Source organism: Chiroxiphia lanceolata, chromosome 4 (assembly GCF_009829145.1).
Source record: "Chiroxiphia lanceolata isolate bChiLan1 chromosome 4, bChiLan1.pri, whole genome shotgun sequence".
NCBI classification, from domain to species: Eukaryota; Metazoa; Chordata; class Aves; order Passeriformes; family Pipridae; genus Chiroxiphia; species Chiroxiphia lanceolata.
Window position 1 is genome coordinate 9,982,943 of NC_045640.1, and position 27,474 is coordinate 10,010,416.

At 40.2% G+C, this 27,474-nt stretch overlaps 2 protein-coding genes across 21 annotated transcripts in view; both read left to right on the plus strand.

Moving 5' to 3' along the window:
• The window catches only part of SH3BP2 (SH3 domain binding protein 2), a 34,960-nt gene extending 28,726 nt beyond the window's left edge, over positions 1 to 6,234 (plus strand). For 4 of the 5 annotated variants that reach the window (XM_032686808.1, XM_032686810.1, XM_032686809.1 and 1 more), the window contains exons 7-13: positions 835 to 900; positions 1,452 to 2,040; positions 3,575 to 3,686; positions 4,022 to 4,077; positions 4,508 to 4,589; positions 4,837 to 4,896; positions 5,346 to 6,234. In XM_032686808.1, coding sequence (XP_032542699.1) covers positions 835 to 900; positions 1,452 to 2,040; positions 3,575 to 3,686; positions 4,022 to 4,077; positions 4,508 to 4,589; positions 4,837 to 4,896; positions 5,346 to 5,483 — 1,103 coding nt within the window. In that variant the 3' untranslated portion in view covers positions 5,484 to 6,234. The remainder of the gene's footprint in view (positions 1 to 834; positions 901 to 1,451; positions 2,041 to 3,574; positions 3,687 to 4,021; positions 4,078 to 4,507; positions 4,590 to 4,836; positions 4,897 to 5,345) is intronic. The other variant, XM_032686806.1, reaches the window with a different exon arrangement.
• Positions 6,235 to 13,807: 7,573 nt separating this feature from the next.
• The window catches only part of ADD1 (adducin 1), a 62,777-nt gene continuing 49,110 nt past the window's right edge, over positions 13,808 to 27,474 (plus strand). For 3 of the 16 annotated variants that reach the window (XM_032687124.1, XM_032687125.1, XM_032687122.1), the window contains exon 1: positions 13,827 to 13,966. The gene's annotated coding sequence lies outside the window, so the exon portion shown is untranslated. Of the gene's footprint in view, positions 13,967 to 14,436; positions 14,534 to 27,474 lie in introns of those variants that run through there. The other 13 variants (XM_032687112.1, XM_032687114.1, XM_032687118.1 and 10 more) reach the window with 8 other exon arrangements.

Consider the following 27,474-nt stretch of genomic DNA (forward strand, 5'->3'; position numbering starts at 1 on the left):
AGACAGAAAGGCAGGACTGAGTCTTGTTAGGAAATCCGGTTCAATTGCTGCAAAGCAGAGGAAAACCAACTCATCAGCATTTCATGTAGGATTGTAGTTTAGTCCTTCTGTGTTTATGGGAGGGAAGGTTTGTATGCAAGATGAATTATGGTAAGAGGCCTAGTAGGAGTTTAAATTAGGAAAATTATCTGATAAAAATCAGTTCTTCTATTCTTACCTTTTTCTCTTTTTAGTGCATTCCTCTCATACTGTTCTTGAGACTCCTCTTATAATCAATGAGAAAGTACTGCCTAGAAGTAACATGTTTTTCTTGTCTTGATTATTCTGATTTACAGTTAGAGGCAACATTGAAACCACTTAAGCCATTTGTTGTGGTGCATTTTTTTTAATTGTAGATCATTAGGCTTGCTTAGGCTTCCATATTGCAAAATCATAAACGTTTCTGTGTTAGGGTTAAGTTTTGGGGATTATATTTTTTCCAAGTGGTTTTGCCAATGCATCCATGTAGTTGTGTCTCTGCAACTGATTAGAATTTTTCTCAGGAAGGCTATAGCACTAGAAATTTTAACTTAAAAGTTGGAAAAAAATTTCATATTTAGTGTACTTCATCTCCCCCTGTTGTAAGTGATGGCTTTCTTAATTGACATTAAAATTTAAGGAAACACCTATTCTAGATAGCAGAGGGGTGGACCAAAATTATTAATTTTTTTTTTTTATCTCTTTAAAAAAAAATTCTGAAAAATATTTGTTTGTTAAAGAGCCCTGAGTAGTTGATATTCTTTCTTGGTTCCAGGACTACTTATCAGAGTCTAACACACTTATTTTTATCTGCAGATTACGACCAGGAGGAAGAGGATGAGTCCTACTTGCAGCCAGACACCTGTGACATAGTGAAAGATGGTATGTGATTTCTTTGATTCCCCTTATGAAAGGCCCCCAGTGAAGGCAATATTCACGTGGAATGCCAGGTTATTATTTTGCTTTGGTCATAACTAAAATATTGCAAGTGGTAAAATAACTGAAGTAATGCACATGTATCTAATCTTGAGAGGTATTTAGGGTCAGAAGTTTTATAATAACAGCAGTAACCATTTACAGAAAGCAGAACATGCTTGCAGGCCTCCTGCCCTGGATGACCTGCATCTGGCCATCAGTCTGGAGCAGGACTAATGCTTTTAATGTAGTCTGGTTTTTCTTTATTTTTAGCAAAGAGAAAAGCCTTTGCTAAGTCATCACAAGCCATGCCTGAATAAAAATAGCAGGAGTTTACTGCCTATAACATGTAGAACTATGCTGAAAGTTAAATGCTTATCCAGCATTTTGGGTACTGTCAGGCCAGATGCCAGTGAAATACCTTAAATCACACAGAAAATTAATGTGAAAAGTGTTGTTTGTTGACATACTGTATTTCCCCTCAGAATGTCACGCTTTTGGATGTCTTCTTTCTGCAGATATGGTGCTGCCCCCAGCATACCCACCTCCACCTGTTCCTCATGTCAGAAAAGCTGCCTACACAGAAGCAAGGGCAAATTCCTATGCTGGCAAACCTACAGCACCAGCACCACCACCACCTCCTAAGAGGAGCTTACCTGACATCAAACTAGAGGATCCCGTAACCACGAGAGAACCGCAGTTGCAGTGCCGAGCTGAACCTAATCTAAGGGTTCAATCCTCAAGCCGGAGACTAAGTGAACAGTTGCCCCCTGTACCCCCTTTGCCTGTTTTCAAGAAGCCTGTGTGTGTCAAAGAATCTCACCCATTGCCTCCAGACCCTCTGCCTCCAGCCCAAGTTCTTCCTCTTCCAGAAGGATGTGAGAAGCTAAAAAACTTAAACCTTTCACCGCGAACTCCTCCTCCACTACCAACCAATAAACCCAAACTGTCACAGCTCACTGAAAAACCAGTGGAGCTCAAAGTGCCAAGAGAACATGGTAAACCTGGACTGTTTGTGCCACCAGTGCTCCCAAAGCCACCTGTGCCAAGCCACCAGCCCCCTGGAATCAAGCCTAGAGCAGAGAAGTCTTCATGTCCCCAGTTACAGTAAGTATGAAAACACAATGCACTATTATGTTTTTCCATTGTGTATTAGTTAACTAGTAGACAGACATATTTCTCAGATTCATAGTGGTACCTGTTTCTCTTCCCTGCACCATCCCTCTCTTCCTCAGTGTTGTGCTTTTATTGCCTGTGTTTGTTATTTGAAAATTCTGTAATGAATTTAGTTTCAGAAATAGTTCAGAAAGAAATAGTAGATAAACCAAAAAAAATAATTACACCAAAATTTTATAGTTCATTTGTTTTCAGGTGAGTCTTAAAGCCTTAATAGCCTTTGATTGCAGTGAATAAGAAGCCTTTATGTCAGAACCTCAAGGAACTACAAAAACAATTTTAGGCTTCTGTGGAGATAGGAAATGTGTTCTATTTTATATTAAGATCAACTTTAGTAAGGGATGTGGAACTAGTTATGGTGGTGAATCAGATGAAAATATTTTTGTCCATTGGATCATTCAGCAGCTCTGAAGAACAAGTAATACACTCTTTAAAGACAAAATACAAGGAAGACACTGACAGACTGGAATGAGTCCCATGTCAGACCACCAAGATGTTTAGGCTGTAGCACATAAGTGAGGAGAGGCTGAGAGAACTGGATTCATTCAACTTTTAGGAAGACCAGTGAGAGATCACTGGTACCTGCTACTACTTAGTGGGTGGGTATGGCAAGACAGAGCAAGACCTCCTAGTTCTGCAGTGTTTTGGGATTAGAGGCAACAGGCAGAAGTCACAACTTGGGAAATTACAGGCAGGTATTAGGAAAAACTTTTTACCATGCGGATGGTGAAACACCAGAACCAGGTAGCTGTGGAATCTCCATCCTTGGAGATACTCAGAACTTGATCTGGTTGCACCTCTTTTGTGCAGGAGCTTGGACTAAATGACCTCTTGAGATCTCTTCCTACCTAAATTAATCTGTGATTACCCAAATTATTTTGCCTTCCAGCTCTGGGGCCCCCGTCACAAGAAAGTTGTTGGCCTATTGAAACTGATCCAGAGGAGGCCACTAAGTTGATCCGAGGGCTGGAGCACCTCTCCTGTGAAGACAGGCTGGGGGAGTTGGGGATGTTCAGCCTGGAGAAGAGGAGGCTCCAGGGAGACCTTCCAGTACCTAAAGGGGCAACAAGAGAGCTGGAGAGGGATTTTTCACAAGGGCCTGTAGTGATAGGACAAGGGGGTAGGGCTTTAAACTGAAAGAGGGGAGGTGTAGGTTTAGATTAGATATTAGGAATTAATTTTTTTACTGTGAGGGTGGTGAGCTGCTGGAGCAGGTTGTCCAGAGAAGTTTTGGAGCATGGAAGTGTTCAAGGCCAGGTTGGATGGGGCTCTGAGCAACCTGGTTGAGTGGAAGGGGGGTTGGAACGAGATGATCCTTAAGTTCCCCTTCCAACCCAAACCGTTCTATGATTTGGGGGCTGAATTGAAATTTCTGTTCTAGTTTTACTATCCCTTCAGTGTTTTGTGTAAATTTGTTCTGTTTTCCTGATGACATACCCTTCAGTTTTCGTTCTGTTTCTTCCAGGAGATCACCACCAGATGGACAGAGTTTTAGAAGCTTTTCATTTGAAAAACCAGCACTACCCTCCAAACCAAGCCAACCTGATGATGATAACTCTGATGATGACTATGAAAAAGTAAGATTAAACAGATGATCCGTTCTCAAAGAATATTTTTTCACTTGCTCATATATACTTTTGGGAATAGTTTTAAATACATTATTCCAAGAAAAGAATAGCTTTCTGAAAGCACAGTGTTGTGTAATTTTTTTTTTTTATTTCTTTTTGAGCCTCTTTGAGAATGCCTTGATAAGTTCTGGATTTTAATACTAGATATAAAGGAGAAAAAAGCATAAATCACCATTAATAATTTCAGATAGTGATGGCTGTAACTTATTTGCATAACAAGTTACTCGCATTTTGAGTTGTCATTGACCTACACGGTGATTTTATTTTCTTCCTATTTTTTACAGGTTGGGCTGCCTGCTTCAATATTTCTTAATACCTCTGAATCCTTCGAAGTTGAAAGGTAAAAATGTGACTTTTAAAATAGTTACTTGGAAGTCCTACCAAAACCTGTACTGAGCAGTAGTCCAAAGATAATTTTGATAGGTACACAACTTGTGTTTAAAAACACACTACAAGTATTTAATATGGAAATCACTTCTTAGGCAAGTTAGTTCAGTGCTCATGTATCAATTGATAGATGAGAATGCAACGTGATTTTGCTCCATTTGGGGAAGGTTGTTCTGCCAGGAAGGTAGATGAGATCAGAAAGCCAGATCTTCTGTGCTGCACTACTGGTTTGGATGTTAGAACAGTGACATTCTTTCAGTGATGATCTACTATGAATTATTACAGCTGATATAGAGATTTGTAAAAAAGAATTTTAAGACTGTAGGCACTTGACTTATCTGAGCCATAAAATGCTAATATATGTAATTGCTTATTCTTTTTAGGATATTTAAAGCTAGTAGCCCACAAGGACAACCGCAAAATGGATTGTACTGTATTAGGAACTCATCTACTAAGCCTGGAAAGGTAACTTGCAATTGCTGAATCTACCCCTCAAAAAACTTCTTGATTGAGACATACTGTATCTTATGTATGACAAAGTACTTAATAATTTAGATGGGCTCTTTTCTTAAAGCAAGAAAATCTGAGACAATTGCTATCCTGTCAGAGATTTTTTTTTTTTAGGCTGAATTTTAATTGATTCCTCAATAATACATTGACTTAGAAGAGCTTGGTAGCATAGACTGAATATGTTGCATTTTTCTTCTTCAAGGTATTGGTTGTATGGGATGAACCTGCAGGAAAAGTGAGAAACTACAGAATCTTTGAAAAGGTTAGTCACTGCACTCTGTGTGCATGTGTTCATTATATATATGTGTGTGTGTATAAAATGTGGGTGCATATAGGTATATACTGGAATTAGTAAGTTAAAGTCTAAACTTGTTCCCGTTCCTGAAAGTAAAAATCAGCTGATTTACAAATATCTTGTCTAGGGTGAGAGTTTGAGTACTCAGATCTGGGCTGTCTAGTTGGTGTATCACACAAAAGATAAACTGTAAATGTTCACATCTAAATTTCAGCTCCAGTCGAATCCTAAAGGATGGAATATTAAATTCCTGAGTTTAATATGGACTTATTTGTGTGACTGACTAGTTTGCAAGGCAGTCATATGTTTGAAAGAACTTCTTCAATTCTAATGATAGGGTTTCGGCTTTTTCTCTTTAAACAATGAGTTGGAAATATTACTGTCAATGATTACATATGGTTTCTGTTCTACAACAGGATGACAAGTTTTACCTGGATTCAGACATCATGTTTTTGAACATGGGAAGTTTGGTTGAATACTACAGCACTCATGTCTTACCTAGTCACGACAGCCTGATGCTTCGGTGTCCTTATGGTTACTCCAAACCAAGGTGACATGACAGCCCTAGTTCACTGACACCCCACTGCCCTTGAGTTGACTGTGGACTCCTGCCACTGCTGGACATCCTGCTGTTTGCACACACAAACTCAGTCTGTTCCCACCATTTATTCTCACATGAATTGTATATAAACACCATATAACGAACTCTTGGTAAAACCTTACAATCCAGATCCATGGATTTGATGGTCTTTTCTTTCAAAAAGATCTGAACTGATTATGCTGGGAAAGCTGTCCAGGATACCCAGACTTTTTATAAAACTGCTGCTATCACTAATCTTGGAATGTCAAAGATGGGCATGAACAAAGAAGTGGTCTGAATACAACTGATCCAGAAAATGGAAACTTGTGGACGTATATCAGAATTTACTTGTGACAGGGAATACTAATACTCTGACTTGAAGGTAGTGCTCCTAAAGTCAGCACTGGTGCTCAACTGAGATATTCTTTTGTGTTACTTGTATAGTTGACATGTAAATAATGAAGACTTCTGTGCAAACTATTTGATTTACTATGGGTAAAGATGATCAGGAAATCTGGCTTTTTTTTAAGCCACCTCATACATATGTGTACCTTCCAAGTACAGTATCTGCAGTAATCACTGTCAGGTACTATCCAGCTGATACAGTTGTGGTATCTCAGTCTGAATCTATATCCACAAACTTCTTTTTTTTCTGTTACCTTTTCAAAGTTTACACATGCCCATTTTAATGTTGTTACCGCTAGATTGCCCCAACTTTAAAAACAAAACAAAACCATCAAGGAATAAGAATTTTCTGTTTATGAAAACAGTAAACCAGGATTTAGCCCTTAAGGAATTTTCCTTAATAATCAGATGTAGTATGGGGATCATACACAGGAATTGAGGCAAGAAACTCTGCCTCCATCTTTTGCAAGAGACACAGACATACACACTATCAGTCTTTTGATCTCTGTTCCTGCTCTAATGGGGTTTATGTGTATATTAAGTACTCAAAATTCAGATTTTGTTGAATATCTTAAGTTTCTAATTCCTTTTATTTTAAATTAGTATCCCTGTGATTCACTACTCTGACATGATTGACTCTAAAGAAGGCTCAGCCAAGACATCATTTAAAAAACATTTTTGGCAAATACATATATGTATATCAGAGCAAGTTCAAGTTTCTTACAGTATTCACATACACTGTTTAGAAAGTAAATTTTTCTCTGTCTGGGAATAATTGACTTCATTGTGTCATGACAGTCATTTTTACAGTACTTTCTCTTTGGGGCTCTATTCAGATTTTTTTTCCACCCATACACTCAGAAGATTTTTATATTGTACACATACATTTACAACATAACACTTTCTTTACTTGTGTAATACAAGAGTTGAAAATATGTAAATTTTTGTGTTAATGCTGTTTTGTATCTAAATGTATAGATTTCTGAAACAGATAAAACTTTCAGTGCCAGTTCACCTCATTTTGTGTGGTCATCTTTAATTTCATGGGTGTGCATTTTAATGCTCTTTCTGTAGTTGTGTTACATACTGTGAGACTCTTCTAACCATGAAGTTAAAGGAATTAGTTTTCAGTCCCCTGAAGAAGCAAATCTTCATGTAAGCAACGCTGAGAAATCTGGCATTCTGGTCATCAGACGGTGCAAGGTAATCCCCTCATCCCTCCAGAAACAGGTAGAAGGGTTCCAAACAAATCTGCAGTCACTTACACACTTTTCTCCAAGCCCTCTTGCTCCTATGTACTAGTCTGTTTAATGCCAAATCAAACGAAGTTAAATTTCTGGTGTTGGTAGGGAAGAAAGTCACAGCTAGAACACATGGCTCAGTCTGTCTCCTATACCTCTCACTAAGCTGCCTCTCTTCATTCCTTCACCACAAAGCAACCTTTGTGCCTTCAGCCTCCTGCAAGCTCCTTAGCTTTAAAGTAGTTTGTTGGGAAATGTAAAAGCATTTGGTGTGCAAAAACAGTTTATAAGTTTGGTACTATCCAAGTTAAAACTAATTGATACTAGTTTGGGAAAAGTCTTGCTTCCTCTGTCTGAACATCCAGGAGGAAGGGGAGGGGGAGTGTTGCTGTTCTAGGGGAAAGAAAATTAGAGTGCTTTTGAAAATAAAACAAAGGACAATCAATCAATAGGCAGCATGTCATAAAAAGTGAGTCAATATCCAGACACTTTTTCTATGACAGTAAAGGTGCTTTGTGTCAGTAGTCAATATTCCCTGGTTCAGAACTTTAGTTTTTACAAGAATGTGTGTGAGGAAGCAGCGAGAGCATTTGTAGCCTCCGGTGCTTCATCCTTTGGAACGTGCAAAAGAGCGCTGAAGATTTTGGAAGCTTTAACTGTGATTATTTAGAATCTGGGGACATCTGCTGGTCAGCAGGGATCCACACAACCTGATTCCAGCTGCTGAGCATGTGCGTGGAAGTCATTAGAGAGAAATCAATCTTAAGGGACTTCAGATAGAAGCTAGAGATTAAAGCTAACTTCAGGTGGAAACTTAATGGGCCAGGTCTTTGAAACTTAAGACTCTTTGGGTCATCTCTCTCACATAAGTAGCAATGTTGTTTGGCAAAATTACTCATTTGAATGTCTTTTAACCTAGATGACAACCAAATTAATTCATATTTCTGTGTTAAAATTATTCTTAAAATAGACTTTGAGGTTGAATTTACCTAATGGACTTCTGAGCACCACCTAAATTTATCCACTTCGTGAAGCATTAAAGAGTTGTTTTGAACATTAAATACTGCACCTAGCAGCAAGCAAATTGCATAATGTTGCAATAGTTTCTATCTCATGAAAAAGTCAACTCCTTGATCTCAAGGAGGGGGTTTTTTTCCTAGTAGTGGTAGTGCTTGAGATGCCCATAATTACAGACCCATAAATAGGAGAGCTGATAGTTCTTTTTCTATAAATACTCGAAGTACCAAAATATCAAATACTACTACAACTTCTAGAGCAGAGAGCATTTGGGCTAACTTTAATACTGGATGGGCTGAAGTGATCAAGTTCAGTAGGCTCCAGGTATGTAGCCAGCCTTGTAGCACAGTCACCTCCAAATCTATTCCTTCAGGGCTTCCATTCCTGTATCTTAATTACAGGATGGTCATTACAATCCCACACTTGTACCTTCTTCCTTACAGCATCTAGTTCCTAGGAAGCAGGTGATCCGACCTCTCAAGTTCATGGCGTGGCCCTAATGGGCATGTAATCTTGGAGATAGCAAAGAATTGGTTTTGATGTCATTTCATTCACACATATTCACTGGAGTTGGTTTGCACAGAAATGACAGTAATAACCATTTACAGGATTAGATCTCTGGATATATAAAATCCATATATATGTAAAATATATATCTAAAATGAGGGAAAAGCACCTAACCCTTCTTTGAGTTACCACCTTCTCTGCCTTTTAACAACCACTTTGTGCAAATGCCCTCTGTGTATGATCTGGGCACAATCAGTTCTCGGGCTGGGGGGCTGATGTGCACTGAAATTCTGATCTGGAAAGCCATTTACTTGGATGGGGTTTTGCACCCATAGGGAAGGCCAGCGATGTGAAAGGGCCACCACAGCAGCACAGTAAACAGAAGAGTTTGTTCCATGGAAACTTACTAAAGGATTTTATTACAGGGCAAATACGGAAAGATGTGCCAGGTGTGGCCTCACGAGCTGTGTGTTTTAGGCTTCATTGATTATGTTGTGCTTTAATTTACACTGTGCTTTAATTCATGGTTGGGGTTTTTTTCCAAGGAAATGCCAGCCACAGCCTAACCATGGGAGTGCTGATGAAAATGTGTCATTTTAAAATTAAATATGACTTAAGGGAATTAAAAATTTTATATTCTGGTATTACAAAGCTTCTCTTAAGATTAATTAATTTTCTCCTATATATAATAATAACTGAAGTATGAACTGCCTTAAAATACTTTTTTTAGGCTTTTCAGCCCTCCTCATTACTTTGAACTTGCCCTGGCACCTTTTTCCTTTCTTTGTTTTACTCTCTTGGGTCTGCTTGTAGTTCTAACGTTGGTTCAAAAGTCCTAACTTCTTTTAGTGACATTTTTCCTTCTCCTACTACTAAGGATGAAGATGTTCATCAGAAAGCAGCTAAAAACAATTTCAGCAGCTCAAGTCACACTGGAATTCATATAGAAGCAACTTGCAGAAAACATACAACTAGAAGGCAGATGATACTTAGGAAGCCATAGATGTTGCAATTGAAAGAATTGGATTTACTTGGAAAAGCATTTTGGAAAAACAAACCCAAACCTCCACAAAGAATGTCCTTTGGCTGGAGTTCCTTTGGCTGAAGCAATCCTTGCACCTTTGGTTGTGTTTGACTGGAACTGTTATTAACCAGCCTGAACCATGTAGCTCAATTTACATTTCATCTCAGTCATGTATAAAAATTTCTCTATGCTTCCTGAGCATAAAGTCAATATCTTTCAAAGTTAAAACCAAAGTGGCCTCTCATCTTAACAGATTGTATAAAATCTGGCAACATTTAGTATTGGCCTGTTCCAGCTGCTCTGTCCTTTTCCCACCTGCTGCTTCAGTTATCTTTATTTTTTCAGCTCAGACAAACCTCCGATGTGTTTTTGTTTACTTGTGGAGGGAGGTGAAAGTAGACCAGAATACATTTTTTTCTTTCATGTAGTTTTCCTATTGAATGTTTCTCATATGTATTTTAGAGTTTGTCTCTGCATATGATTTTCAGTCCATTGGGAAAACTCTCCTTCCTTGCATAAATCAGTAAAATACAAAAAAGCAGCTCCCTGTGAAGAATATGAATTCATATACTTTTAGACATAGCCTTACCTACACTGACCAAATTTAGTAATACTGCACATAAACTACGAGGTATTATTACTGCTGTTAATCACAGTTTAAAGTAAGATAACCCATTACATAATTTTTAAAAAGGCATTTAAGTTGAATAATTTCAAAGACAAATCCCTCACAAGTCTTTCAGTAGTAATGCTGCATGTGCATAAGCTCCCTTGACCCACCATCAGCACAGTCCTGTGTGCCAGTGAGAGGCACAGCACTTGGGGGCTGCTCTTGGGGTATTTTGTACAGATAATTTTTATTTGTCCATGCACACCCTCCCAATGCTCCAGCTCTGGTATGACTGGCCTGGAAGAACTGGCTTTTACTTTGCTGGCACAAGGAAGTTTCAATGCAAAGACTCTCCTTTTGAAGGTCCCTGGGGAAAGCAGCAGCGAGTTTGCATACTGACATTGTTTTATTTAGAGGAACCAGAACTTTGCCTGGGAAATGGAGTAAAAGATCTGTGTGAGATGAAAATGAATGATGACAGTAGGGAAGCAAGTCCTGCCCAGCCAACAGACTGACAGGACAGAACAGTTCTGGCAGGCCAAGAAAGATCTATCTTGATGCTATCATTCACAGTTTATAGGTAAGAAAGCTGACCTGGAACTGCTTATGTGAAATAAAAGATAAATGTCCTAAGGCCAGATGTGTGACATCAATCCAGTCCTGTGCTTCTCTCAGGCAGCTTGGAGCACCAAGAAGTGCTAATGCCAGGTAAAGAGGCCAGCTGCATAAAAATAACTGTACAGTGTTATTTTTCTGATATCTGGTAAAGCCAAACTACAGTAATTTGTAAATGAATACATTCACACTGACACTTTTATTTGAGGCTGTTTGATGTAAGTTCAGTCCAGTGATGCTGCTGCTCAAGCCTGCTAGGGAGAACAACTGACTGTGAATGAGTCAGCAAAAGGAACATCTGTACTGCCTGAGCAGCACCACGTTCTGACATCTCTCGTGGGAACATTTTGCTGTCCTTAGCATCCATTTTTCTGGTTTTTGAAGGCCAGTTACCATTCTCCAGAAAAGGTGCAGATGTGCACATGACAAGTGGAAGCCTACTGGCTACAAACTTGTCTTGGTCATTATCCCAGAGCCCTCAGCAGCAGCACAAAGATCTTGAAGGAGTCAAATACTTCAGCCTGAAAACTACTGTGTGGTTCATGCTGTACTTTTTGTTGAAGCTGTAATGCTGCAAACCCAGCTGGCAAGAGTTAACAAAGACAAGTTCTTCATGTCTTAAATAATGCAGCAGTGCTTTTTCAGATTGTCTTGCCTTATTTCTGCAGCACAGTGTACTGCTTTAGTGCACGTCAGCCCTCCCTTGTGTTTCTGCCCATGTAACCCTACCTTTGCCTTTGCTGCAGCATTGCCCTTCCTGCAGCTGGGCAGAGGCAGGGCAGGAACCTGGGCAGCTCGAAAACTGAACAGGGAAAATAAACACCATCATGCATCAGCTGTCACAGACTCGGCCTGCAGAGCGAGTTGGTTGATTCAGCAGGAAGCTGGCCTTGCCCCCTCCCTCAGATTAGCCAGGTAAAACAATATTTTCTCTGGCCTCAAGATTATGGGAGATGATGCAAGGGATGGGGGGAAGGCTGGAAGGGCTCAGTGGGGACTTGTGCCCTTGGGCAGGTCACAGAGTAGGACACGAGAAAGGTAAAGGAACAGAACTCTCCTGCAGCAGGAGAGTGAAGAGGAGCTGATAAAAGGCATCCTTTGATTAGCCCAAGCTGCTTGTGCCGCTGCACCCAGTGGTTACACAAACACTGAGAGGAGCACTGCCAGAGAATGAAATGACCCTGCCCTCCCCCAGTCCCCGGGCACTGCTGCTGTCCTCAACATCCCCATCCTTCCTGGCACTGCTGGCCTTGGAGCCGCGCACTGAGCCAGAGAGGAAACCCATTCAGCTTAAAACAGCTTAAAGCAGTATTTTTTTTCTGAGTTGCTTTTAACATGGATTCATTCTCCCATTTACTTTTCCAGACGAGAGAGAGAGCTTTATGTGTTAAATGCCACGGAAAGGAAAGGGAAAGGAGTACCAAGATGAAGGAGCATTTTGACAGATAATCAAAGAGAAGACACTGCATGAGGCAGGTGGCTGGAGCCTGCAGGTCCAGAGCAAGGACAAGAGTGTGCTACCTGGTATGTACACACATCCACTGGGTTTAACATGGGGACAGGAAGGTGAAGTGACTTTAATCCTCTAGGTTTACAGCAACAGTTCTTACAAAAAGATGTTCAGACATAATTTGCTAATCACTAGTAATTACACAAACACACATCCTGTTGTGGAATGGTTTTGACTAGGCAGATCTATGTCCAGCAGGGCCTTTTTGTCAGATGTGCCATAATCATTCTGCATTATCACTTGACAACCAAACCATCACTTTTGGAGGCTGAATTCACAGATAAGTTTACATATATCTCTATGGCCTGTTTTCCCATTCTGAACAGTAAACAGATGAAGATTAATTGCCCAAAAGTGAGAAGTAGGTAAGTGGAGTGTGTTTACTCAGTGGAGCTGGTTGGAGCAGGCTAGATTCCTCCAGTATTCCATGGGAGGTGTCTCCCGAAGGCACCCATCAGGTTCTGCTAGCTATAGTCTGTTTCCTTCCCTACTTATGGATAACTTGGGGCTGGGAGTTACAGACAGCAGAGCAAGAGAGTTCAGTGTTTCTGAGGGCATGTTCCCAGACACCCAACTCTTCATTCGGCAGGCAGGATTCTATACAACAGTGTCCAAAAAGAAGTGTAAAGCAGCAGTCTTAAAATGATACAGCAATTATAGTAAAAATGTACAGAAAATGATGACAGATAACAGAAGAAGTTAAGTTTACAGTTGGTGCTTTACTTGCAGTGACTGTAACAAACTGTGAGATTATAAAAGCTACACAGGATTCAGAAAGATCTCAGGATTCAGAAGATCTAAGGAGATGATTTATAAAGATCTAATCAGGCCTCCTGTATACCAGCTACGCGACGTATCTGCTCTTCCTGAACCAAGCGCACAGCTTCTCCTTAGCCTGGAATTCAACATCCGCAGGATATTCCGCCGATTAAACACCTTCGGGTCTGACAGGTGTCTCTAGCCCTCACCAGGGCGGTTCTCCAGCTCGACTCCCGCGCTCCCGGCCCGCCCGGGCCTTGTCCGAGCTGGCAGGATCAGACACCGCCACCGAGCCCTTATCGCACCGCGTCCGGCCTTTAGCGGTGTCTGCCCGTCCCTATCGCCCGGCCCGCTCCGCGATAAGCCTTGCAGGTGACGCGCCGCTCCTCTCCGCATGGATCCAGCGCCACGAGAATTCCCTCTCCCCGTGTCCCAAGCTCTTCCCGGCCCGTTCCCGGGGACCCCCCGGCGCTGCCGGAGCCGCGGGACCCGCCGGGGGCGGTGCGACTGCACCGACCCCCGCCCTCCTCCCACCCCTCCACCAATGGCAGGGCCGCTTGCTCGTCGGGCTCGCGCCCGCCCGCCAATGGGCGGCGCCGTTGTTGGGCTTGCGGGCTGTGGGAGCCGCACCCTGTCGGGCGGGGGCTGCTCGGTGCCTGAGGGGGCGGCGGGAGCGGCGGGAGGCGGGGACGGGCAGAGACGGCGACACAGGGACAGAACACTGGCCGTCGCGGCCCCTTCGCTCCGACCCCTTCTCCTCTGCCCTCGGGTGAGCGCCGCGGCGGTGCGGGGGAGGCTGAGGGGCGCAGCCGGCGGCGGGCAGGCGGCGACGGGGCGGCGGGCGCTGCGCGGAGCGCAGGAGGGGGCGACGAGGAGAGACGGGGGCGCAGCCGCTGGAGCCGGCTCGCTCAGCCCGGAGGGGAGCACAGAGGGGCCTGCGTCTGCCTGGAAAACGGCGAGGGGGGGGAACGTGTCTTCGGAAAAACCATCTGCGTGCGGGTGCCCGCCGTGCGCGGCTGCGGCGGGTGCGGGGTCAGCGCGGCGGCGGGGGCGGGACGGCGCTGTGCGGGCGCTGTGCGGGGTGGGCGGCGGGGCTGAGCTGCCGGGGGCGCTCAGGTTGCTGCCAGCCCTCCCTCGGGGGACGCGGTGCCCAGCCCGTGCCCGCCGGGATGCTGCGCTGGAATCTCCATCGCACCGAGCGCTGCTGCGGCTGCCGGCGCTGCCCCCACCGCCCTCTGGCTTCACCTGCCCCTTCCCCCGGCCTGCGAGGTGACCCGCCGGCGGTGCGGGGCGAAATGCGGGCATCGCAGCGTCCGAGTCATCGCCCGCAGAGGACGTAGGAGCGAAGGAGGATTTGGGATGCGCGGTATTGGGGGTTGGCGGGGCACCAGCACCGGCAGCAGGCGGGCAGTTGTTTTGTCTCATCTGTTGGAAGGGGTGTTACATTTTAGCGTTTTCAGGGTCTGCTTTTGATACAGAATGTCACATGTCTTTCTGCACGTAATTAATGCGCGCTCTCTGCGCTGCTTTTAAGGTTGATTCTTAATCTATGTTGGCTTTGGTTAAAACTAGCAATTAGGGAGGGGGAAAATCCAGTCAAGCTGGAAAAATATCCGTGGCTGTGCTGAGATGGGGGCTAGGAGTAGCACGGCATTTAAATCTTTCATGAGATACTGCTGTAGCTCAATGGTGTAAGCTCATTGCTGGCTTTGTTTTATTCTCTGCTTTTTGGAAAGTTGCGTAGGTCATAGCATTATCATATAGCAGGGGTGTGCTGTTTTCTTGCACTGTGACTTACGTCTTTATACAGAGCTTTACAAAACATGTCTACCTTCAGCTTGTGAATTCTCAAACTGCAACTGCTGCTGGATAATTCCTGTACGCTTTGCTGAAAGCTACAGGTATCTCCATGTGCGCCGGCTGTTTACGGCTCTGGTTCTTGGAACGTGACTGAATGTGCCACCGGAATTCTTGGCAGTTCTTCACTGCCACAAATTCGTTCTTTTTTTCTTTTCTTTTTTTTTTTTTTTTAATGGAGCACTATAATTTGTTTTAAAAATAGGGAAATACAGGCTGTTTCTAAAATAGGCTTCTGTTTCTGTTAATTAAATATCTCGATGTAACAGTTCTGTATCTCAGTAAGGAAATATTCTTTTGAGAGCAGTTGTATAATAAGTGAGGAAGAAATGCAACTATGGACTAGACTTCTGGGGCAGGTGGCTTTGGTGTTTCTTTATATTCAGTAAGCAGATTTGATTCCATCTTCTAAAAATAGTCTTAGGTGAACGTAGTGATCTATGTAATTTGCCTCAGTTTCAGAATTTAAGCTTGGGGGGGTTTTCTTAGGAGAGTTTGGAGGAAGAGGCAATAGCAAGTTTACACATCTTTACTGTAGCAAGATAATAATATATGCATGACTATGTTTGCATGTTTAACTATCTTGTAGTTTTTCTGGAGATCTGTTTTCCTTATGAGGTTCCATGCTGAGAATAGCGCTTTTTAGCCAAAAACTGTTGTGTTGACTGAATGTTTTCTTTCTGTGGTTGACTGTTATAAAATGGTGTGAGAAATCTGAATCTTTGTGCTTCATTTGAAGCAAGTATTTTTGCTGGCGTGTTACGCCAGTAAGTTCATTAGAGTGTGGTTCACTAATGCTGTGGAGTGAAGAAGGTCATTTACTGCATCAGTATTTTTCTGTGACAGCTCTTTTTAGGTGTCTCCAACAGAAAATGACTCAACTGTTCTCATTCTTTGCGATTCGCCATCAGTGTCAAATTGATGTGTGAATGGGGCTCTGAATAACCTCCTCTAGTGGAAGGTGCCCATGGCAGGGGGGTGGAACTGAATGATCTTTGAGGCCCCTTCCAACCCAAACCAGTCTGTGAATCCATACATGGAACTGGATTATTTGATGAGATTATATAGAGAAAACCCATTTGAGCACTGAGACTGACAGAAGTAGGCATGAAACTACTTCATTCAAGTCTTGGTTTTTGAAGGGTAATTTCGCAGCATGAACTGCCCTTAATAAATCTCATCCAACACTCTGTGACTTGCTATGGGAAGAGAAAACTGAATTTTGAAGTATCCAATTTTGTTAATAAATAGAGTAAAATAATAGAACTGGAGGTTTCAAAGTAGGAGAAGGCCGCTTAGCGTGTTGATGGCTCCTACACATACAATTGTATGGGACAAGTCCTTTCTGAGGAGGCCAGGCAGTAAATCTTGTTACCCACTGCTTTTCTGACTGGGGGAAATACTTTTCTTAATTATTAAAGAGCTGTAGCAGTTGGGAATAGTGAGTAATTTATAAATCCCAAACTGTTGCTATGCAGATGAGTCAGTCCTGCTCTGAGGGGAAAAATGCACAGTAACCAGACTTGCCCACTGCTTCTATGAAGGAGAGAATATCAGTGCGACTTCTGCTGTGCAGCGGGGACGCTTGAGGCGTGAGGACATGGAGTAAAAGTCACACTGAATTTCTGACTTCGGTGGCTCCGAAATTAGAACTTGCTCTCGGACCATGCTGAGTGGCAGAAAGCAAGCTCTGAAATATTACTGTATTAGTAATTCAGACTGTAATTAAGTATTTCTTAGGCACTTTTGGAGTGATGTGTGCTTTATATTTGAGAAGTGCTGTGAGGAGATGTGAATGTAAGTTTACTCTGCTTATTCCGTTGTGCAGGTCACTTGACATCTGCTGAGGAACTTGTCTAAAGCTCTTCTGTTAAATTATATGTCTTCTAAAGTAACAGATTCAAAAGCAGGTATATTTTAAAACTAGTAGAAGTTTCTAGGTTACCTGAGTTTGGCAGTTTCCATTCATACAATTTAATCAGCCTTCTCAGGGGAATGGGAAAATATTACCTAGTCTTGCAACGTATTCAACATTTTTCTTTAGAAATACTGGGTTTGGTAGGGCTGGGGGTAGTAGCTGTGCAAACCTGTTAGTAGAGAAAGGTGTAAAATGTGAAAGATGTAAACCAGTTTATTTCCTGAGGAAAGCTTCTTTTCGTCAGAGGTAGTAATGCTTAAAAAGTGCTGGGTTTACAGATATATTGATCTATGATAATTTTTACTTTAAAATTAAAATTTATGGCTACTTTTCCATCACTTTTAAGTATTGTGTGTACAATAACAGAGTTCTGTAATAATTTAACATCTGTTGCCATCTCAATAAGCATCTGTTGTTTATTTAGAGTAATCTTGATAATCTTTAGTCAAATTGAAGCAAATAATTGATTTCTTTCCTCACCACTCAGAAGATGTTGTTTACTGTAGCCTTGTCCGTTCAGAAATTTTAGTGGTTGGTTGTTGCAAACCTTGTAAGGGAAGAGGCTCCAGGAAATGCCCGTTTTAGAACTACTGCTTTTCAACTCAGGTACAAGCTGAGATGATAAATCAGCTGAGATGATGTCATTTGCCATGAGGGCTCTGTTCTAACATTCTAACCAACGGTCCTGGGCTTGAATTAAGTTGAAGTATTGTTGCTACTTTGGGGAATTTTAAAGTCTAACTGTTCTTTACTTCAGGGCAAATTAAGTTTCAGAGTAGAGATGGATTTGAATAACCCCTGCCTGCGGGGCTGCTGACCAGCAGGTGTGATTGTTGGGGTTGCTGGACTGACTCTGTGACCCTTCCGAGAAACTGAAAACATTGTCCTTGAAGGTGCAGCCAAACAGGAGCAACAACTTCTTCAGCACCTTCCTGACTCCCTCCTTTGACCTTGCTTGTTGGATTGCATTCTGAGAAATGATCTCTGCTGGCTCTGCTGGATGCAGTTGTTATCCACTGAAAGAACAACCTTTCAGCCTCAGACCAGTTGCACTAGCAAGTGGAGCATCAAAAGCGTTTTTCACTCACTAATTTGAGTGGTTTCCCTTGCAGATTAATTAAAAATTAGCATACATGAAAGCAAATCTGAATTCAGTTTTAAAACTGTGATGTTAAGGGCTACTCTTTTAAACTGGGATTTGGGATTTCTGTGCTCTTCAGACTAATTAAACATTCCCTTGCATTTTTTACTAATGTATTGGGCTTTGTCTTTTTAAAATTAGTGGTTTTTGTACTATATGTTTCAGATATTGTCTCATGAAGTCTGAAAAAATAAGGAGTAAAGTATTTCAGAGTTTGGAGATTTTATTTTTCTTTCATATACGTAACTGAATTGCTGTAAAGGGGTCATGGAAGCAGGGAGTAGTAAATGCAGTTAATCAGTAACACTTTATGGTATCTTTGATACTTTCACATGAAATGAGTAAATGAATGTTGTGATATGGTTATGCATCAAAGATTAAGGGGAAGTCAAATTACTGTATTTAACATCTTTTAAGTTTTTGTAATCAGTAAACATGTAAAAGCAACTTTGGACTAAAAACTGTAATTTGACTTGGAGCAGTAGAAACTTAGTTAATTTGGAGTTTGTTTTTGTTTTGTACCTACACATTTCGAATTTTTGTTGTGGTGCTTTTTATGGTTTTCATTTCTATCTTGTTTTAGATCTTGAGTCTTGAGAAGTCTGCTACTCTATTTCAGCTTTATTGTAGCTAACACCAGATTAAACCAGAAAGTATTGAGGAAAACCTTGATCCATGAAGGCTGCCTTGTGTGGTTTGTTTTTGTTGGCTGTTTGTTTTGATTTTGTTGTTTGGGGATATTTTGTGTGTGTGTTACATACACACGAGCATAAAGTTACTGTTGCTGCCTTGTGACTGTGGGGTGAAGGATAAAGCGTGTTGTGAGTTTAGTGTTTTAGCAGATGAAGTGATTTCTTTAGGTGAAAAAGGATGAAAATGGATGGAAATCTGTAAAGTATGTATGCTTGTGAAACACCCATTCCAGCAAAAATCCATTGGAAGAGGACATTGCTGCTGCTGTGCATTAACTGAGAGGTGCAGTATACTTGGTTTTTTCCTCCAAAAAACCTTGTCTAGCAAAGCTTTGCATACTGATCTTAAATGAGCACAACTTAAAGTATTCCAGAGTTAAAGGGACTTATTTCATTTTTCTCTTCACCTTCTGAACCTGTTAGCTACATTCAATTAAATTTGACAGGAAAATGGTCACTTCAAACATGAAAGGTTTCTGCCAGTAATGAGATAATCGGATGACCAAACTCGTGCCCTCACTAAGAGACGGTCCTGGCTCCTGGTTTGTTTGGGGCAGCAGGAGCATGTGGAGGTGCCACACACTTCCAGCCAGTTGGGTAGCTCTGCTCCAGTCACAGTGCATTTTGCCTCTTGCAGGGCTGACCTGGATGGGCCAGGGCTCAGATGAAGGGAGGAGCCAGGATGGACTCATGCAGGATTGGGGGGGAACATCAGAACTTGGGATAACAAGGATAAACAGTGAAGTATAGGAGACTTCAGTTGACAGGAGATGATGTTTCATTACTTCTATCATCTTCCTCTAGTTCCTTTCAGTTACTGGAAAACTTTTCGTGGTTTTCAGGTAAAATTCTACACAACTCATGTGTTACTTTATTTTTAAATGTCATTTCAAGTTTCCACAGGGTTTGAATAATAGATTCAGTGTAAAGCACAAAATTTTATTTTAAATCCAAAGTATATTTTCTTTCCTTACTGTGGATATAATTTTTAAGTTTACTAGTACACCTAGCAAGGGGTGTGTGTGTTTGTTTGTTTGTTTGTTTTCCCCCCTCCCTCTTGGGCTTAGAGTAAAATTTATCGGATGATGAGTTTTCAAAGATATTCTGGTAATTTTGGCTATAACTGATAACTTAGAAATATTTCAGAATAGTTTTATGTCTTCTATAGATGAATTCAGGATAACGTGGTGTTTGTTTTCGTAAATTGTTTTTCATGAAGTGTTGGTGGCTCAAAGTATACAGTAAACATATATTTGGTTATGTAGAACATAGGGTAAGGATTTTTTTACAGGTGGGATCCACTTTGAAATCTGCCATAGTCTTTATTTTTGATCTGGGACACTTACTTTGACTCAGTTCCAGTCTATTAATGGAGATGTTGGTTTAAGAACAAGGAAACCCCAATGAAGATGCCTGTGGCCTCACTTCACAGTGGTGGAATGATAGTCCTTCCAGTATCCTCCAGTTTTCCCTTACTGCAGAAACTTGGGCAGGAGCCAAGAGCAGAGAACACAGTGAACAGTTTGCTGCACAACTTGGAAGAAGGTAGTCTCTCAAACTGTCCTCTGGCCTGCCCAGCCACCAGAAAATAAAGAGCATTTTGGCAGCTGGTCAACGAAAGCCAGAAGTGGTGAACAGAAGGCTGGGAAGCATGGTTAAAATCTGAATGTCAGCCAGGAAAGCTGGTCTTGCAAATTATGAGGGCAGCCTTATTAATTGAACATTCTGGCTGGTGGAAAAGTTGCCTGAGTCTTAGAGTCTTTATGGGTCAATACTTACAGCTAAAGTGGGGAGACACCCCTCGATGCCTCAAGCAAAGCTTACAGTGTCAAAAATAAGCCTTTGTAGCTGCATTTGTTACTTCAACTGCATGTTCAATGGGTTTAGGATCCTATCTACTGTGAGTGGGCTAAAGTGTTGAGATAGCTGGTCTCCCCAGAAGACTGACTGCTATTTTTCTTGCTTTTTTTTCAGTCATTAACATAAGTATATGTGTCCATTAATTAAAACAACCCCCAAATATAAAGAGTAATTAGTTACTTAGGATATCTTGGGTTTGTTTTTTCAAAATGTCACCTTTTTAAAGAGCTTGAGCTTATTTCTTCATTCCCTGGTTTTCAGGGCATAAGGTCATTACTCTGTTCACATATGTTGTTGAAATATGTTAGTTCTGTACCAACTATATTTTCAGAAATTCATTACACCCCCAAGTCAAATGAGGACACATTATTGCACATTTGCAGTAGTGTAGTTGCTTGGGTCACTTAATGAGGCAGATTTCAAATGCCTCTTTTCCTTTGCAGACCTTTAATCAGGACTAGACACCTTCCTAAAAATACTGTTATCACTCATTGGTAGGAAGACCTGTTGTAATACCAGATATTTAATAGTAGAAGGAAAAATTGAGGTAATTCAATCTGAAATTTTGCATTTGCTGCTTTGCTTCTTGTACTAGTTTTTGCTTGTTTAATTTAGTCCTTAATTTGATGTATTAATCATTAATGAATAGGATAAATTCAGTTAATTTGACTGCAGCTCTAAATTTATTCTTTCAAGGATTTGACTATCTGACAGTAATCTGGTTATTTTCCCCTCCCTCTTCTCTGTTGCTATAGTAATGCTAAATTTGAACCTTACTTCTGCAGACTTTTTTTTTACCTTCAAGTAAGTTTTGTAATAGCTGTGCAGTGTGTTCTCAAGCCAAAATATTGATAATACAGGTTGCTGTTTTTTCATTTGGATCCATCATCTGAGGTGAAGCTGAAATTAAACAGCTTTACCTTACCTTCTTTTTTTCTAGCTCTGGCATTAATCTTTTATTCATGTTTTAGGCATACATCATTTAGAGGAAAAGCAAGCAAAAAAGGGCCCAACTTAAGCAAAAAAAAGACCAAATATGTCTGAGTGTCAGGAAAACCTGTTTATAATTGTAGTTACAGAAGTGAACATCCAAATTGCAAAGTCCATAATATAGTTTAGCATCCAAGTGTTCTTGCAATTCCAGTTTTACAGCAGTGTTCAGGGCTTACCTGATGAGGTGCTTTCAGCTACTTTTGGCATGGCTGAACTTCTGATACAGCAACAAATGAAGATAATTCTGGCAACTGTATAAAATATTTATGCTCTTACTAGACTTTGATATTTATTTTTTTTCACATACAAAAAAATGGAGCTGCAAGATCTAAAAAGGTTACTAACAAATTGAAGAGGAGCATCAAGAGTAAGCAGAAAACCTGGAAAAGACTGTTCACCTGTCTTGTCAGGAAGCGTGGGGACAATGAAATAAGACTAAAAATAATTTAGAAGCTTGTAAAAGACTGCATGAAAAGTTTGCCTTTATTTTCAGTGAAGACAGTTTTGAACACACCCACACTGGCAAATAGGTCGGACTGTAGTGAGGTTATGAGAGTGATTGCCATAAAGATAAGGTCGGACTTACAGGGTGCAGATCAGTGGGACTATATAATGTTTACTCTGGAATTTTGAAGTAGGTGATCTGTGTAATTAGAGGCTCAATTGCAAGAATTGTTATTAAATGTCAAGGCTGAAGAGTATTGGATGGGTGGTAGTGATGGTAGTCACAATGTTAAGAGGAAAAAGTGATTTGGGATAGTTATTGCATTGTTAGTGTGACCTTGTTCAAATGTAGAAAGAGAAGCTGTTCTGAGTGGAGGTAAGATGAAAAGGCTGATACAGCTCTTTAACAGAGGAGGATTTTTTTTTGAGAAATCTTAACACCTGTCTTCTGTATGATCCCTGACTTCTTGGAGAGGATACGTGGTTAGAGCTGACCTCTTTTTTAATGTAGAAGTCATATAATGTGCAACATGAACCATGTGAAAACTAGAGTGATGAAAACTGATTTTAAATGGTGACAGGATGTGTCAAGTATGGATAGAGCTGGATGACCGGAAGATGATGTATTGGAACTGTGTAAATAGTGGAATTTATCAAGGATCAGTTCCAAGATTTAGTATTTTCATTAAAATTACTGACCCATTCCTAGTTCTCATACCAATCTCATGTTTTCTCATCAGATGTCAAGAATCATAAGTACCAAAGAAGGTTTTTTACAGAAAAACTTGGGACCCTAAGACATGAAAAGTAGAAAAAGAAGTTGTATTAAGTAGCATTAAAAGAGTTATATCACTTAAGAATGACAAACCTATCAAAGTTAGCAACGGAGAACAGGATTAGGATAACAAGTATGCTGTTGTTGCCCTGCTAATATTTTTCTTCAAAGAAACAAAGTGGTATTGACTTTTTCTGGTACTTGTGAAAGCTTATCTGAATTATTGCATCTAATTCCTATCACCCACCATCAAGTAAAAAGGACATTCGGACTGGAAGAGGTCCAGGGACTGATTCCTGGAACTCAGAGAGTGTCTTGTCTGATCTGGGGAAACCAAGTATGAAGGAGGTTGCTCTTCATAAAAATGAGTGAAACAACACAGGTGGGTAAAAAGAGCTTTTTATGCTTGAGGTATAAGAACAAATGGGTATAAACTATCCAAGAATAAACCTAATCTGGAAATTAGAAAAGATGGTTCCTAAGCAACGGAGGCAAAGAAGTCTGCAGCAGCCTTCCCTTAGGAGTAGTGGAATAAGGCTCTCTTTAAGATGGAACTGGTTAGCTTATATAAGGGGAGGGGGAGGGGACATAATGTAGTTTTCCACAGTACCTCGGGATTTGAACTTCTTGACCCAGAATATCCATTTGTTCCCAGGATTCCTGTCCTGTTAGTTAAAGATGATGCAGTAACTTGACCAGATACTGCCCAGACACCAGTGGGTACATGGATGGCCCTTGTCTTTTTCTTGGACAAATACACCAGTTGTGTTCTGAGATACAGAAATCTTATATGGAGGGATAACAGATGTTAGACAAGTAGGATGTTTTAACTGTCTAATGGAATATCCTAAAATGTGTCTTTTGTAGTGGCCGTAATTCTGTGTTTTGCATTCAGAAACCCTAAGTCAACACAGAATAATTCAACAGATTTAATAATGAACCCTGTATTGTTTTTTCTCCTTTCTGTCCTGTGTGGTTGAACGAAGCTGCCCACAGCACATGCATAGCTTTGTCACTGTCTTCATATTTCTATGAGAACTCTCCTTTGAGCTGCTTAAAAAAACCCCAACTTGGTGCAAACTGAAGGGTTGATGTGGTGAACACACTCCACACCATGTATTGCCCTGCTGTTCCTGTGTATTGTGCTAAGATGCTGTCCATCTAATAAACTTGGAATATCACTTTTTGGGGAAGGATTGTGCTTTTGATTGCACTAATGAGAGACATTCCTGTATCTGTCTTACAGAAGATTGGTGGTTTTAAAGGAGACTTGACAGAGAAGAAGGTTCTACTACTTTATTCCTGACAGAAAGACAGTAATTGGCAAATTGAGAAATTAATGTTCCCTGGGGTTACAATATTTTTCTAATTTATTCAGTGGTTAGGACATGTTAAATCATGATTTAATTCCTCCTGAGGTATTTCAGACCCAGGAGGGAACTTGTAAACACTCATTTGTGCAATTGTTTATATCGTTAGCTTGTATTACTGGATATGGTTTTTATATGTGCAGAAATAAGCAAAAATACAAAAAACTGCTTTGTATTTTTCTCTTCTGCATCTGTGTTACTTATTTGTTCTAAATGTTCATCTAGAAAACTTCATTTTAGGAAGGAAGTTCAAGCATGGAAAGTAGCTTGGTTAGGACAGGTTAGAAATTTAATGATGTTTGAAAGGTTCCTTCCTGACTGTGCTTAATGTGTTTTATTGACTTCCCTTCAGCTGTTAGTTGAATTTCCTGTTGATTTTTGGATCCAAATAATTGCCAAAGCAGTGTCTAGCTCTCTCTCTGTGCTTAGATTAGTTTTCTTTATTTGCAAATTTAACAGTAATTTATGTTTTCAGAACTAATGTGGAAGACTAAGAACTAGATCTTATCCATTTAAATTGCTGTATTCACACATAATGATTAATATGAAAGGCAAAAAATTACACAGGTATAACATCAATGACTTAAATGGCACTCTCCACATTTCAGTCTTAGTGTTAGCTAAATTACATTCAAAATACAATTTGGGGGGGAAGTGATTAAGAGTTATAATTTTGAAAGCTGATAAATAACAGTTTATACTTTAAAGCTTGAGTAAGTGTTCGTTGTTATATGAATATTGACTAAATTGACTTAATCTATTTTATTATTTACACATTGTGTGAAACAGGTGTGAACTAGAGAGAGGCTCATGTATTAAAAGAAAAAATCCAAAGTCTGGAACTGTTAGTCATCTCCAAAGTGTGGATGACTTAGCAGATGTCATCTTAAAGCTCTTGCAATGAGGAGAATAAATTTATGAATACTGGTATTTTGAAAGAATGTATTAATGTGTGTGCAGTAAGAAAACTGTACAAGGTGATTATCTTGACCTTTTGTTCTTAGAGTATGTTTTTCAATTAGACTGTATAGGATTTGTCATGGTAAGTGAAAACGCGTCAGATTAAAGTAAATAATGTTATTACCTTGGAGTAATAGACATAATTACCGAAAAATCAAGCAATTTTTTTTCTAAGTCATTGAATGGACATGGCATTGGAACCTTAGCAGTTTCTCCCTTCTAATGAACCAGGTACCATGTTTGGTAACTGAAAATATACTATTAAACACTGGAGGGAAGAAAAAGCTTTCTGGCTGTATATGCATTCTTTAGATTTTAAGGTTTTTTTTAATTCCTTTGTCTTTCAAAATTGAAGCTGAATATTGCTCAGTTGTATTAAATTGGGATAATCTTTTCTTTGTTGTATGGTCTAGAACAGCATCCCCTGCAGATGTGGCCTGTGGTTCTGAAAGGGATGCAGTCCATGTTGGAATCATTTGTATTTTCAGTGGCATGTTCAGATCTGGTCTTTTGGTCTCTTATTTCGTGAGTCATGTCAACTTTTTTTTTTTTTTTACCCATGTTGTGTCACGACTTTTTTTTTGTAAGTAACTGTTCTTAGAGGTAGTTTTTCATGTTGGCACCGTGCCTCATAAACCCACAAAACCTTAACTGTCCTATAAAGTGAAGGTGCATGTTGATATGCAGTTTGATCTTTGGAGAATAAATCAGGAAAATCTTACTCCCCCTTTTCCCCTGAAGAAGAGTGGGTATATATCCTTTACCAAGATTTGTTGGATTAGATCAGTTTTCCTGTGAGGGATATTGAGGTGTAGTTGGTGGGCATGGCAGGGTCTGTAGCATCTGCACAGAACAAACTTGCAGCAAGGAGAGACAGTACAATGGGCAATGGGCTGTTTGGTTTTTGTTTCCATTAATTCCTTCCTACTTTATGAAAGTTCTAGAAAATGGAAGCAAGTTATATTTTAGGTAATGATCTTGCATAACTTGAGACTTGGAGAAGAGTGAGGAACTTGAGGATGACAGAGTTCAGGGATAAGGTTGATAACAGACTCCTAAATAAGACTAATTTAAGCTAGTGAGATATATTGCTATTTTGTGTCATTGAACATCTTCGTAAAACCATCTGAATTGTGGTGATCTTAATAGAGGCTCTCTCTTAATGAGATTAAAGGGGGGAAAAATGTGAAGTATTACCTGTTTTTTTTTAGCTGATCTATGAAATTCTATAGTGTCTACTACTAATAGGAAACAAAACAGCAGACAAGTATGAGGAAGGAGAGAAAGTTAAGGTTGGTTTAGTTTGGAAAAGACAGATGAGAAAAAGTGAAGTAGAATAAAAAAATACATTGATACAGTAAGGTCAGAAACAATTTTAAAAATCTAGATTGCCTTACAGAGATGATTTCTGTAGGATTTTTTTTTTACACCAAATATGTTTAAAAGATACTTTAAAAAAAAAGGTCACATTCTGTATTAGCCCATGGGACTTTCTGCTGTGAGGTATTGTTGCAGTCAAGGGTTTAGCACAGTGCAAAATAAGATTACACATTTTATATCAGTTATGCTTGGAGTATTAGAACATATGGATTAAAGCATAAATTGCTGCAAATGAGTGTGTGTGTTATTTGGTTCTTAAAAGTGCACACAGATCATAGTAGTCAGGATATTTGGAGAGTTAAACCCCTAGTCTGAGTCTGCAATTTTTGCCCCTTTAGACAAAGTTTTGACATTTGCTTATAAAAGCCCAAATGGTTTTGACTCTGACAGCTACAGAAACTCTTTGTATGCAAAAGAGAAAGCTGCAGAATCTATTCCTTATGAAATCAGGGCAGTTGACTAAATAAGCATCAGGTTTAATATTTGATCATTAGATTTTCCAGACTTGGTTTTTAAAAAAGAGAAAAACTTTAAAATCTGGATCTGCTCATTTCTAGCTTCAAGGCAGCTGAAGTTGAATGGCCAGTGTAAATTACGTGTATCTTGTGTGGGGACTTCTGGATAGGGGTGTCATAGAATATATTGGTTTCTGCATATGCACAGAAAGGTAACAGTATTAAAAATGGAATAGTAAATGTCATTTATCATGTGACCCTATAGAATACATTTTTGTAGGATTTCTGTTGGATTTCATAAGCTTCATTAGATACTTTGTTGCTGAGCAACTCTGACAAAAAATTGGAATTGCTCAGGGCCTCATATGCATTTACATATGCGGACATGTTAGATCCTATTGAAATCCCTTAAGGACAGGAACTCCTGTGAGC